Raw genomic sequence first — 13007 nt, 5'->3', positions numbered from 1 at the left:
TGGGAATTAAATCAATAGATGAAGTTAAGAGCTTGTTCACTCACCGTGAAATAACTTATCTCACTTAACAAGGAGGAAGAGCTTATCGCTGATCGGAGACACTCTGACCTTCGCATTTCCAAAATCACCAGGCCATTGTGTGACGGCCTTGTACAGTACCTACACCCGTCTATTGTTCACGGCTGTGTCTTCAAAAAATGAAATTTCACCTTGGATGATTAACGTTAGTAATTTTATTATTTTTATCTCTGGATGTAGGTATGTAAAATGTGTTTATGTAAGTGACCTAGTTGCGTTCTTATACAATCTACAGAGTATTTTTGTACCGCTGACGCCGTAAAAATAGTCGAGAATAATGGAGCGCATGTCTCTCATTACGAGAAAGTGTCACGTACAAATGGAAGTTTGTTCTTGCATGTTTTAAATGTTTTTGTCATTAGTACGAATGGAAGATCATCGGATTTACGCGGTTTAATGTTGTTCATAGCAATTTGTTTTATTTTATATTGTATTTATGGAATGTCCGGAACTCTTGTATGTACCTAAACCTAAACACCACTATCGATAAAAGCTAAAGTTGAGAAAATATAGGTTGGTAGTGGAAACATGCTTCGTTTTAACAATGTCACGGTTAAGTATGTTTTTGTGTGCTTTTGGCAAAGGGTTATTAGACAGGTGTCTAAATAGTTTATTACACTATATTGTCCGCGCAATTATAGTAAGTGGAAAGTTTTAAAAAAATTTATGGTTGACTCATTTAATTCGAATGAGTAATAAACTGCGCATTACAAGTGATCAGCGTTTATACTGTACATAAGTTTCGATTTTCCAAGGCAGGTCCAACTATAATACACAAACCTACTTTGTTTATTGACCATGGGAGATCGTAGATGTTTTTAGGATGTATAATATATATATTTTTTTTACAAATTTTAAGAATACTTTCATTCATTTTGTATTATGTGCATGCTGTGACGAATTGAAACAACATTTAGCTTTTTGTTTGAAACCTTGTGTTAATCAGGCATCGATGTATGTTTTGTGAGTCGTTCCTTTAATAATAATAAAAAAAATACAAATTAAGTGAACTGACTTCTGAGCGAGGTGTAAACCTGTGTTCAGAATGATGTTATGATAATGATATTGTGTTCTGCTGGATTGACAAAATAAACTATAAGAAATTTATAAATGCTGATGCACAGTACATGTAATTTTATCTCCGATAAATTACAAACAAAATAATGAACAAAACTTTAATCTTTATGTAAAAGTAAATAAGGAACTGACCACACTGAGAACTTTATATCTAAGTTTGTAGATAGGATCCAACTTTTACACGTAATAAGTTTGCTTAGATAATATTCAAGAAAACATACCCCGTTTTCTTGAATATTATCTACTCATATCCGAAAATAATTATGGTTTCTCGGGGTTACGTAAGTAACTAGAGGCGGTGAAGAATATTCAGTAGTCAGTTATACTACTAAATATTTAGGCTGTATCAAATTTATAAATGCCTTAATTACTCAACACCACATTGATTACTCTGTCATAATCTCTTGTTTGCAAGAGAACTTTTGGAAATTTACTGCTTTGTTTATTTCTGCAGAAAAGTATTGTGTATCAGTTCAAAGTACCTAGAGTGTGTAATAACGGCAATCAATTTTCTTTATTTATTTTTACGGGGGGTGTTTTCATTAATGAAAACATCATTTTGAATATAAAAAGTAATATATAAAACTTCCGAAACCACAGAACAAAAACAAAGAATTAAGGGTCCCTATTAATGTTCCTACAATTTTAAACCCGTAATAATAACCGTACCACCACTACCCATAATTTGTTATCCATTCTAGTCTTGACGACAACGGAAAGGCCAAAATGTTTACGGCGTATTTTAAAACCAAACATTTAATACTTCCGTTGACGAACGCATTTCAGTGAAATTTATAGCTTTTAAATTCGAATTTCGAGCGTTTATGCAGTCAGTCACTGATCCGACGAAGAACCTGTTCGTCTCCTCACCTTGTTAAGAAATATATGTACATGTGACTAACAGTCTTACTTATAAACTTGTGTTAGCGTTAAGAGGTGATTAAGAATTGCTTAAATAGTTGTCAAAAACATCACCGGTTTCCTAGTTTAAATCTTATTAAGAGGCAAGATGGCGGGTTTTGACTTACAGCTGATCGAGTAAATTTGTGTTTTAACTAAGCATAGCTTTGTGAAATTTTTACAAGTATTGCCCAGTGTACAGCTTAAACGCCGCATCGCTCTATTACGCTGAGTGTGGTGAGGTACCCAAAGCTTTCCTCAAGTGAACGACCGTACGATTCGCACCACGCGCCAGGTGGCCGGCCCTACAATGTAATGTTCTATCGAATACTTCCTGCGATCTTTTCATCATGCCAACATGCTTGATTAATGTCTCTTGGGCTGATTGAATGTTCGATTATAATAGAAATATACGCCTGATAAAACTGAATAGGATTTGACTTCCGGTATTGGAAAGGATGTTATAAGATGTGTGGCTTCAAAGCAAGTGTAATGTTTTGTTTCTATGAATGCGTATTGTTTTATTTAAATAGTGGCGTTTTTTGTTTAGGAAAGGATTAATAATGTTTTTAAAATAATCGAAATATACGGTCTATCTATTTTTATTTAGGTAAGAATGAGGTCACTCGTCTAGGCCGATGGTATCGTCTAACAGAAATGAACTTGAAGTATATCTTAACTATTTCGCTTCATAAGGTTAGTGAGTTTGCGAAGGCATGAAGTCTTTAAACTCCATGACTTTCCATAAAGGTCAGTATACTTCAATCTTATTTTGTAGTCCATCGGCATCGTATATATGTGGGGTACTCTTCTGGAGTGGCTCGTAATAATTGCGTTTTCCTATTGAATAAATCACTTACATTTCTTATAAGTACCTGACAGAAAATAGTTTGGAACAAATCACCGAAGAAAGCGAATAATCGGCCGCTTTGTTGAGAACTACTTGACTATATCATTGGGGTTTCACAATAACCAGGGGATTTCACGGAAACGCAATGAAATGTTAATCGAGCTCGTAATGAACTTTGAAGGTATGTTTGTCAAATCTCAACGCATAATAAAAATACGGTTATTTAATCTAATTTTTAAATTGAATTTCTCAGATGCAAATTGGATAGCAGATTAGCTTTTAATATAATATAGATGTTGATTCCGAATAAATTTATTGTACCATGTTATGAATTATTATCATTTTGTACGACTGACATAGTTAAGTAGTGTTTTGTCACGCCTCCTCTGACGTTGAATATCATCAAGACAATCACTACTTAAATAACTAAAGACGTATACAACGTTTATTGGTAAGGCGGATAAAAATAAATGCGTTTTATTAGCGAAACTTTTAAAAAAAATATATGGCAGAAGTAACTAAATATGTCTAAAATTATACGTGGCTGTGAAATCTGCATCCAACTATCATCATATAATTTTATTTTCTGAATAAATTATAGCTAGCATTGAATTACAAACTACCTTTCACAGATCGCAAATTGAAATCATAAAAGTCGAAAACATTCAAAAGATTCTATTTTGTTGATTCTGTTCAATTATATTCGATCCGTATAATCTATTCATCAAATTATCAGTAAATTTGTCATGTCGATACCTACTTTAAATATTTTCTGTTCTAGATCTACAAGAATGCAACGGTAGCCGACCGTTAATCGTCTGTTGCATTGAGTCACAGATTATTGCATGAAGTGATCAATTTTTGATCACGATACAACGCCGGTATTACCGACAGTTATAAGTTAATGCGTAATAATAACTTACCATGTATAATTGAAGTGAAATTTGCACGAAAGCAACTAAAATATGAAATAAAAGTTACGTTTTATTAAGTAATGTTGATGGATGATGTATGTGCATGAGAGGTTACTGTAATACTTATTTCGCTGGTTTAAACTTAGAGGTACAGCTTTTTGGTGTGTAGGCGTCCCTGCAGTCAATACCGCGGGAAACCTGCGGATGGAATACTGGATTGGTGCAGGTGGCCCGGTGGAGGTGTGTCGAAAAAATTGTGTCGAAAGAGTTGAAAATAGATCGGAGCATTCTAAGGCGGGCGGAGGGGAAATGTTAGCGGACCCTTCTTCAGTGTAAATTTACAACCACAAGGTATAGACAATGAACTATGTGCCTCGGGCCGCGAGGATGTCTCCCTGTGTATGGGTGTGCATTCGGTGTGAAGACCGAGCGCACAAAATATGCTCCTTAGGGGTGAGATACAGGTGTTGAGATACATGATGTATGTAATAGAAGCATCCAATACGTCTTGCCTATCCCATACCTGAAATATATAGCTACATCTATCCAGTTAATAATGTTGATCCCTTTGCCTTGCATCGAATTTATTTGAGGATAAAAACTGAGAGACTGTGTGTGCGATTTCGTTGGTTTAGACGAAGAAGCAATCTCGAGCATAAAAACACAAGACATTCATATTTTCACGGTTTTTAACCCAGAGTCACCGGAATTAGCCCATTAATGAAAGCCAACGTTAATATCCAATTTACAGTTATTCAGATATTACAAAAACCCTAAACATTAGACAATAATGTCTTTTGGTATTGTTTACCGTTAAGACACGAACTTCGAACCCCGCTAATTGCCATTTCTATGGCTTTAATTGTGTACTAGTAAACTGTTTTGTCTAGATAATAAACTTTCATAAATATTTTAAAGAATTAAATTAAATTATTCTTTGTATGTCTGTGTCATGCCTGCCTCGGGAATCAATCCCAAGACCTCTCGCTTCATGAGGGGTGGTATTTAGCCCGTCACAACTGTAATTCATTTAACAAATTTAAAATGGTTTAATTTAACTCTGTCATTATTTTGAATACTATTAAATACAGTTTAAATGCAAAATAATTCGGAAAGTAACTGTTACATTTAATTGTTACATTAAAATAGGAAAACTATTTGGTCAAAAGCATTTGAAGCGAATGCCCTAAATACCAATCCATTCAATTTGTATTCAAGAATACGTTTCATCTAGAGCAGTTTGACGTCTGCCCAAACCGCAAATAGTTTTGTGCAGCCAACACAAAACGATAATAGGCAAATTAAGGCACGGGGAACAAAGGAATATTAGTGACCAATAACAACGGGTTCCTTTACGTGCTACACGAATAATGCCTTTGATCGGTGTCTATTTAAATAGCTCTATTTTATGACACTATCTTTGGGGTTAGAAATCATCCTCAGACGTAGAATGTCCGCTGCTGACCTAGAGAAAATCCTCTAAGGCTGATTATTGACCTCCTCCCAAACATGATTACGTTCTATCCACGTTATGGGGATAGAACGGCCGGAATATGATATCTAAAAGACGATTTGGAAAGTCGATATTTTCCAGACATTTTTTTTTCGAAATGATCTGTGTCCAACGACTTCCTGTGGGATACTACAAGTTTTGACCAACTATCTACTAGTGTAGTATGTTTGTAGTGTAGTTGCTATGTTAGACTCAAAACCTAGCCATTTGAACTACTTATGCAATATCACACCTGTTTTGAATTAGTTTTCAAATCACAGACGACTATAGTTTCAAACGAACCGGGAATTAAACTGTGCACTTCACGGTTTAGAGACGACCTACGCCACTAAAACAATGAAGCGTTCTCAAAATCTTCCTAAACAACAACAGCTTCCATGAATCACAATCGGATCGCAGTACGCTTCATTACCCACTTTCAAGCGTGTTTGGGAAAGTGTCAAAGTGTGTAATTATAAATAAGCGGGCAGCGGAGTGGTCGCATTACGTGCTTCCTCTGCTGCGGTTAACTCAAACTTCGTAAGATCAACAAAATTTGTTCGTCACACATCCTTGAATCTTAATTTTTGATTAAGTGACATTATAAAATATGCTCTTGGGGTTCACTGACTTGAGGTAGTTTGTTGTTCAAACATATTTTCATAGAGTCAGCGTGTCGTACATTTTCGTAGAGTCTATCCGCTCAACAAACTTGGTGATTGAGAAACCATGCCATCAGCGAATGCTAATTAATTACAAATTATAGGTAATGGTTTTATCACCGAAGCTTGATGGTAATATTACGATAATATAAGAATTGTATGAAGTCACAACTAACGAGACATTTATCTTTCAATAGGCAGTGGTACTATAGTGCAGTTAAAATATTATCGTCGTCTAATGATACAGAAAATGACCGCTCACTAGAAATTAGAATAAAATTATGGTAGCCTGTTACCTGAAGGTTATCAATTTGCTACAATCATGTACCGAGTACTTGCACGCTGTTTTATTAAGATAAAGCACAAAATTTACAGCTGCAATAAAAACAGTTTAAAAACTTTTTGTATAATAATAATTTAAGTTTTCATATTTTGCGTTATCTATGTAAATATGACTGAAATATTTACATAGATAACACAGTAATCTAAATCAAATTGACACTTTGTCCATCTATTTTCTATTTGTTTATTTATTCATTTTCAAAATTAAGTTTTATATTTTATTAGCCTAATTACAATCTAAAAATTGAATTGAAAAGCCTAAATTAATAATATTAAGATAACCAATGTATTAATATTGACACGAAAAGGCTAGTAGATCAAAATCATTAAATTTTATAATCCGCTACAAATATATAATTTTGTAAGTAAGTTATTTCTCAATAATATTGCAGCTTAAAATATTACCTAGTAAGTAGCAATTTAATATCATAAATATAGTATCACATAGAAATTATTACGCAACATTTCGAGTTTTTTTCCAATCTGTGAATATTTATGACCATATATCTTTATCTTGCCTCTTTACCTTATATCAATCTTAAATTTAATGTAAAAGTTAAGATACATTTGATTTAATAAAGTGAAATATACACAATTAAAATTTGTAGTGAAAGGATTTAGTCCTTGCAGTTGTGAGACATCGAAATTTGTACCAATTAACATGAGAACATTAGACAAAGAGAACCGTAAGTCCATGAACGCTAATGTCACAAGAGAGATGGTTAATGAGGAAGAGTCTACTAGCAACTGGCGTCGGAAGTGCGGCTGTATCAGAACCAGTGATAAACTAAAACAGATATTGAAAACATTCCCGTCCCCGCCTCCGCCAACTCCGGATAATATTACACCGGATGCCGCTGTAATTATGGTTTATTTTCATATGACTAGATTTTGCTTGTAAAAATGTACGTTGTTTACATATCACGCACAAATGGCTAAATGGATTTCGCTATAAATTTAACTATATAGCTTACTCATAACTGCTGGTACAAGCTATGTAGCATCAAAGTCCAGGACGTCTTTACCCTTAAAGCGGGTAAAACTAGGCCTTGGCTGGTGTTTTTAGAAGAGCTATTGGTCGAAGTGCACACGAAAGTAAATAATATGTAAAGCTCGTTCTTTATTAAGTTGCAGTTTCCCAACACGTGTATATCCGCGTACTGTGCTCACATGCACCAGCCTGCGATATTCACGACTGATGGAACAGATGCAAGAAGCGAAGTTTCTACAGAAGTTACCAAGAAGGTAATTATGTATGAATTTTGATGTAATTAGAATATGTAACGTAATGAACAAAAACGAGTACATTAAACAACACTATAAAAACCTACTAGGTATATATAAAATAGCGAAAATCCATCCAATATTTTTATTTTATTAAATATTTATACAGTAAATGTATACTGGTGAACCTAATGTTTGGGGCATTTTCTAACAGACAACTTTTGGGTGATGCAGTATACAATGTGAGCGTACATAAAATATAAATAAGACAATACGTACATACATATAGTACATGCGAAAATGCTTGCATATTTACATATATATCTATAAATAATAATATATAATATTATAACATACCCAATAATTTCCTGAAATGATTATAGTTCTGAATCTGCTACAGCATTAAAGATAAGCATCCGAATATTTGATTTGAAACTGAAACTGTTAGTGGATGTCCTAATTTCTGCGAAGGCCGTATTTGAAAACAGTATAAATTTAACACACAGAGATTTACCAAGATATCTATGGAACCATTTGGGGAATAAACTTATTTATTAGGTAGGTTACCTAAAAGAGTATATATTATGTGTTAAGAAAATGTTTTACGTAAATCCCCCAATAACTCCATACGAGGCTACGTTAAAAAGGTGGTGGCAATCGCTAGCTAAGCTGATATTACAAAACCCGCTTTCAATACCCGGTTCTCACATTTATCTTCCATTCTTTGATGGTATCCCTTATACTATCCATATGACAATACTAAGCACAGTTTTCTTAATTGGTCAGTGGGAGTTATCTGCTAACTTTAGTATTGTGCTATTCGTGACAGGAGGCGGTTGCAGTCGTGCGCGTACTATCGGTCATCTATCGGAATTTCTTCCTTGATGCATAGTTTTTTTTGTTTTTTTCGATGCTCCCAAATATCTCAACCTATGTATAATAATGTTATTTATTAATTATTTTATACAGATGCTGATATCTCATGTGGTTCTTTAACAATTTAATTTAACATTTTTTTGTGTATTTACAGAAGTTACCAGGTGTTAAGCATGTGTAGGTATAAATATTGCGTCATAGAAATATCTGACCGATAATTATATAAACATTAAAACATAGATGGCCTCGCCCCCATATAAAAAAATAATAGCATTTTAGTTTACGAATTCTATTATATCCTATTCTATACTATTTGGTTTTGCCTTCACATTCATTGCAAAAATGGAATGTAAACATGTAGGTAACAAGCCAGACAACAATATTATAATGATAGTTGCCGTTTTTCGCATGCTGTGAACTTCTCAAAAGTGTTGTGTCGTGCTAGAAAGCTGTATGTAAATTGTTATTTGTTACTGTTATACTTACATAATTACAATCCATGTTCATATTAGATATCGCGTTAAACCTGGAATAGATCGAAAAGTAATCATTTATTTATGTAATATAATCGCTCAAATATGTTTATCAACCAAACATCATTTTAATATCAATTTATGTTTGAATATCATGCCGGCATTTCATGGAATATCTGCACAATGATTTCAAATAAAAAGATCGAGATGGGTTATAAAGTATTTTAGTGCACGTTTAATTGAGCTCATTAGCATAATTGGCTTTTATATGGCGTCAGCATCTAGCATCGTCGACTATTTGACACCAAATGTCCTATATGATACCAATGGAAAAGATGACACGCTCTTCTACTTTCACGTGTCATATTGTATTTTTTTAATCCAGGCGCGACAACGTGACCCTGTTACACCTTATGGTAAGTGGAGTGGGGTCCAATATAATGCCGCCAGACGAGAGATGATTAACCGTCGGCAGTCGATACAATTATGCCGGCCTGATGGAACCGGATATACACAGGCTGATCCCGGAACGCGTCACACTTACGTGGACCACTATGGCGTTTTAACACCTTGTGTATGGTTGTCGCTTTCCGGGCGGATATGCAATATATCCTACTTAGCATTGTTTATTGTATAGCAGTTTGTTATAATAATAATAAGTTATGTATGTATGCGATGATGCGCTATTTTTGAAAGCCGAGTGTAGTATCGGTGTCGTATTTACAACTTTTAAATAAAATATCATCGTTTAAAACATTGAAGCATTAAAGACAGAATAACTGTAGAATGAAGTCTACGGGAAATTTAAATAAAATGTAACCGAATAGTAGACCAAAATTATAAGTATTTTACTCAATTCAAACCGACAACATACTTATCCATAAATCTGAAACAACTATATCCTGACGATCCTTTAAGTTTATGAAGTTGAAGCGAGATAGATTATCACGTAACTTTGTAAGCGATAACATAACAATAAACAAGCCGATTCGCCCGCTGTTTGCCGCGTAGGAGTTAAGCGTCCCTTAATGGTGCTCGTGATGAGTGATACCATCAGGGCTAGGATCGTGACGTCCATACAAACGCTACCCTCTAGTGTTCCCAGCTGGTTATAATCATTTTTACTATATTACATTTACGTAACCTCATTATTTTTCCGTTTCACACCTTAATCGTTTTTTTAATATTTTTACTGATTTTGTTCTTGTTATCATTCGAGAAAGAAAATTATGTAAGGTATATTTTGCATGGATTGTTTATCTACGTTTTTATATATAAAAGTGGGGTTGTTAATATATATTATGTTTAGTATATTATTGACCTATAATCGCAATAACTAATTTTATTGTAAAGGAATTTAGAATTAAGTTAAACTACGTATAAAATAATTTTAATTTGTCTCGTTAAATACCCACGGTAAGCCGAATACTCAATTGTAGTGGACAACACTAACGAATGTAATAAAGATAAGGTTTAAATACGAGGAAATGTAATAAAGCCTTCATAGACATAGCCTGACGTTCGGAGGACAATAAACTTTACTATTTAAAGCTAAAATAAAGTGAGATGTCCTTTGTCAACCTATAAAGTTTTTACAGTTATGAGGAGTCGAATGGTGAAATAATTTAAAAAACACAGCGTTCTGTATATAAAATAATACTTAAATCTTAATTAGGTTTAACATGAAATTAAGAGAGTCTTGTTAAAGTATTACAACATGTTTTTTTTTTCAATAACACTTGTGAAGGAAGATACTTGCGTAGGAACACAGGGAAGGCATTCAGGAAGGAAGCATGTAATTAATAAATTTTTATTTATTTTGTTGAATTGAGGTTTTATGTACACAAATAAGGTTGTCGGCGCGCAATGTTGTTAATGTTTATACCAACATAATTAACTTATTTAGATAGTGATCTCTCTAGGTTAAGACCAAGTACAGTAAAGTGTTTTGTATGCTATGCACTTAATTGTGTTGCCGGGTTAATCACACTTTTTACTTTATTCAATTAAGTTTGATATATAAAAAACACATATTTGCTGGTGGTAGGATATATTTTCGTCGTAGTCGACATTCTATTGGATCACACTCTACTTAGGGGCCGTTCAAGTATTACGTAATGCAATTTGAGGGGGGGGGGGGTCATGTAAAACGTTACGATGCGTTACAGGGGCGGGAGGGGGATCTCGTTCAAAGCGTTATATAACAATTTTATTTTTAATTTAAAAAAATAAAGTTATTTTAACGACTTTCCGGTATTTTGCGTAAAATAATGGTGAATATTAGAAAAGGAAATTTAGAGTTACGTAACTTTTAGACGGGGGACGGGGGCGTACTAGGAAACGTTACGTTACTGGTAACGCGACCAAGGGGGTTCAAAAATCTTTATAAATTGCGTTATGTAATACTTGAACGGTCCCTTACCATCAGATGCAGTAGAGTCACTATAACGTGCCTGTTAAAAAATATACATATGATGTCAAGTTTACGTGCTGGTTTCTTAATGCAATCGATTTTTTTTAAGGATTAATTGTTATATTAAAATAAAATTGAATATTATACAATTGCAAAGTGTTTTGCCTCGGTGGCATAGTTGTATTGCATGCCCGGTACAATAGCGCTCTGAGGTCCTGGGTTCGAATCCCGCGTCGGGCAAAGTGATATTTGGGTTTTTCTGCTCAGTATCAGCCCGGAGTCTGGAATTTGTGCCCGATATGGCGATAGGCTCGCCCCCTATCACATCATGGGACGGAACATACTTGGCGAAAAGTGGGTGCTCTAGTTGCGCCTCTGCATAACCCTTCGGGGATAAATGCGTGATTTTATGTATGTATGTATGTGCAAAGTGTTTTTTGTTCGTAACTGCTGGGTCATCACGACCTCGGTCATAAGATTTTTGAGTTCAATATAATCGCGATAATTGTTTCTCCTCAAAAATGAACAAAAGGGATTTTGGGGTTATAGGATAATCGTTGAATATTTATGAGAGCAATCGTTATGTCATAGCTTTACTAAAATATTCATCAGATGTCAGGTAATGATAAAAAAAAAATTAGTCCATCACCCTGGTAGTGCAAGTAGGTAGACATCATAGATCTTTGAAAATCATTTTTGAAGAATTCTCAGGGATATAGCTTTCCTCACAATAATTCCCTTCACCTTTAAAGCAAATGATAATTGATAAACACACAATTTCGAAAAGTCAAAGGTGTACCTTGGGTTTAGATCTTGTGGTCATCCGTCTCGGTAGACCGGTCCATTCCCAACTAGGCTATCTTGCTGTCACCATTTATATTTTGTGAATTTTAGCAGATGGTAACAGACAGGTCGTGGCACTTGGTGGCTGACCTAGTGCAGTTGATCCAGCTGTCGGTGACGGCGACTGCACTCGCCTTGTACTACCTCATCTATTGTTACATGCAGCTCGTCTACTACACCTTGAGAAGTGCTCTGTACTTCCACCATGCTGACGGGTAAAGTATAATAAGTTTTTACTCTTATATCATTCCTGATTTTAAGTTGTAAACGTTACTCTCTTTGTAGATGTGGGCATAGACCACCACAGAATCAGCTTCGTATTTATATTAGGCTGATTCTTTGGTCCTAAAGATTTTTATTTGAGATTAGTGTCTAAATTCAGTGAGGCACTCATAACGTAATTAGCTATTAAATTTTTATGCAGCAACAACGATTTTCTATTATCGATTTCGATAGACTCGAACAAAGGTACGAAGCTGCAAGTTTCTCAAATTATTTGTAAAATCTAAATTAACGAATCAATATCACGAGATTCTATCATTTTTTTAAATAAACGTTTGTTTTTACAGTCCAATGAAAATAACAATTGGAGTTGTGACTCTAACGTCGTTAGTGGTCGGCTTTAATTTGATATTGCGTATGGAGAAGCTCATCGAAGTATTCTTCTAATTTTGGTTGTATAAAATTACCAAATAGTTATCAGGTTGTGTCTAGAATTCGGCGCAACAAATCGATGCGGCCCGACGCGCCGTTATTTGTTACTTCAAATTACAAAGGTATTTCGTGAAAGGTTTGCGAGAAAATTTATGTCAATAAAATATTTTTGTGCAAATAAATTTAGTACAGTAGAAATTTAAATTTGT

General features: G+C 34.4%; 1 protein-coding gene across 8 annotated transcripts; it reads left to right on the top strand.

The window, feature by feature from the left end:
• The first annotated feature begins 6442 nt into the window (after nucleotides 1-6442).
• On the top strand, nucleotides 6443-12996 carry LOC115443571. Of its 8 annotated transcripts, none has more exons than XM_037437556.1 (5): nucleotides 6443-6676; nucleotides 6946-7174; nucleotides 7444-7560; nucleotides 12196-12359; nucleotides 12714-12996. In XM_037437556.1, the coding sequence occupies exons 2-5, from the start codon at nucleotides 6977-6979 to the stop codon at nucleotides 12811-12813; spliced, it is 579 nt and encodes a 192-aa protein (XP_037293453.1). In that variant the 5' UTR covers nucleotides 6443-6676; nucleotides 6946-6976; the 3' UTR covers nucleotides 12814-12996. The 8 variants fall into 8 exon arrangements, with proteins under 8 accessions (XP_037293453.1, XP_037293450.1, XP_037293452.1 ...); XM_037437553.1 differs by having other exon boundaries at nucleotides 6924-7174; XM_037437555.1 differs by having other exon boundaries at nucleotides 6443-6680.
• The last annotated feature ends 11 nt before the right edge of the window (nucleotides 12997-13007 follow it).

The sequence above is a fragment of the Manduca sexta genome, chromosome 11 (assembly GCF_014839805.1).
Source record: "Manduca sexta isolate Smith_Timp_Sample1 chromosome 11, JHU_Msex_v1.0, whole genome shotgun sequence".
NCBI lineage: Eukaryota > Metazoa > Arthropoda > Insecta > Lepidoptera > Sphingidae > Manduca > Manduca sexta.
Note: the sequence above shows the minus strand (reverse complement) of the source record. Positions and strands in the feature narration are given on the sequence as shown.

Bases quoted from the DNA above. Each gene is read 5' to 3' on its own strand.
- LOC115443571 (XM_037437550.1), top strand. The intron at 7,561-12,195 runs GTAATTATGTAT...TGTGAATTTTAG, and splicing joins CTACAGAAGTTACCAAGAAG to CAGATGGTAACAGACAGGTC. The intron at 12,360-12,713 runs GTAAAGTATAAT...TTGTTTTTACAG, and splicing joins TACTTCCACCATGCTGACGG to TCCAATGAAAATAACAATTG.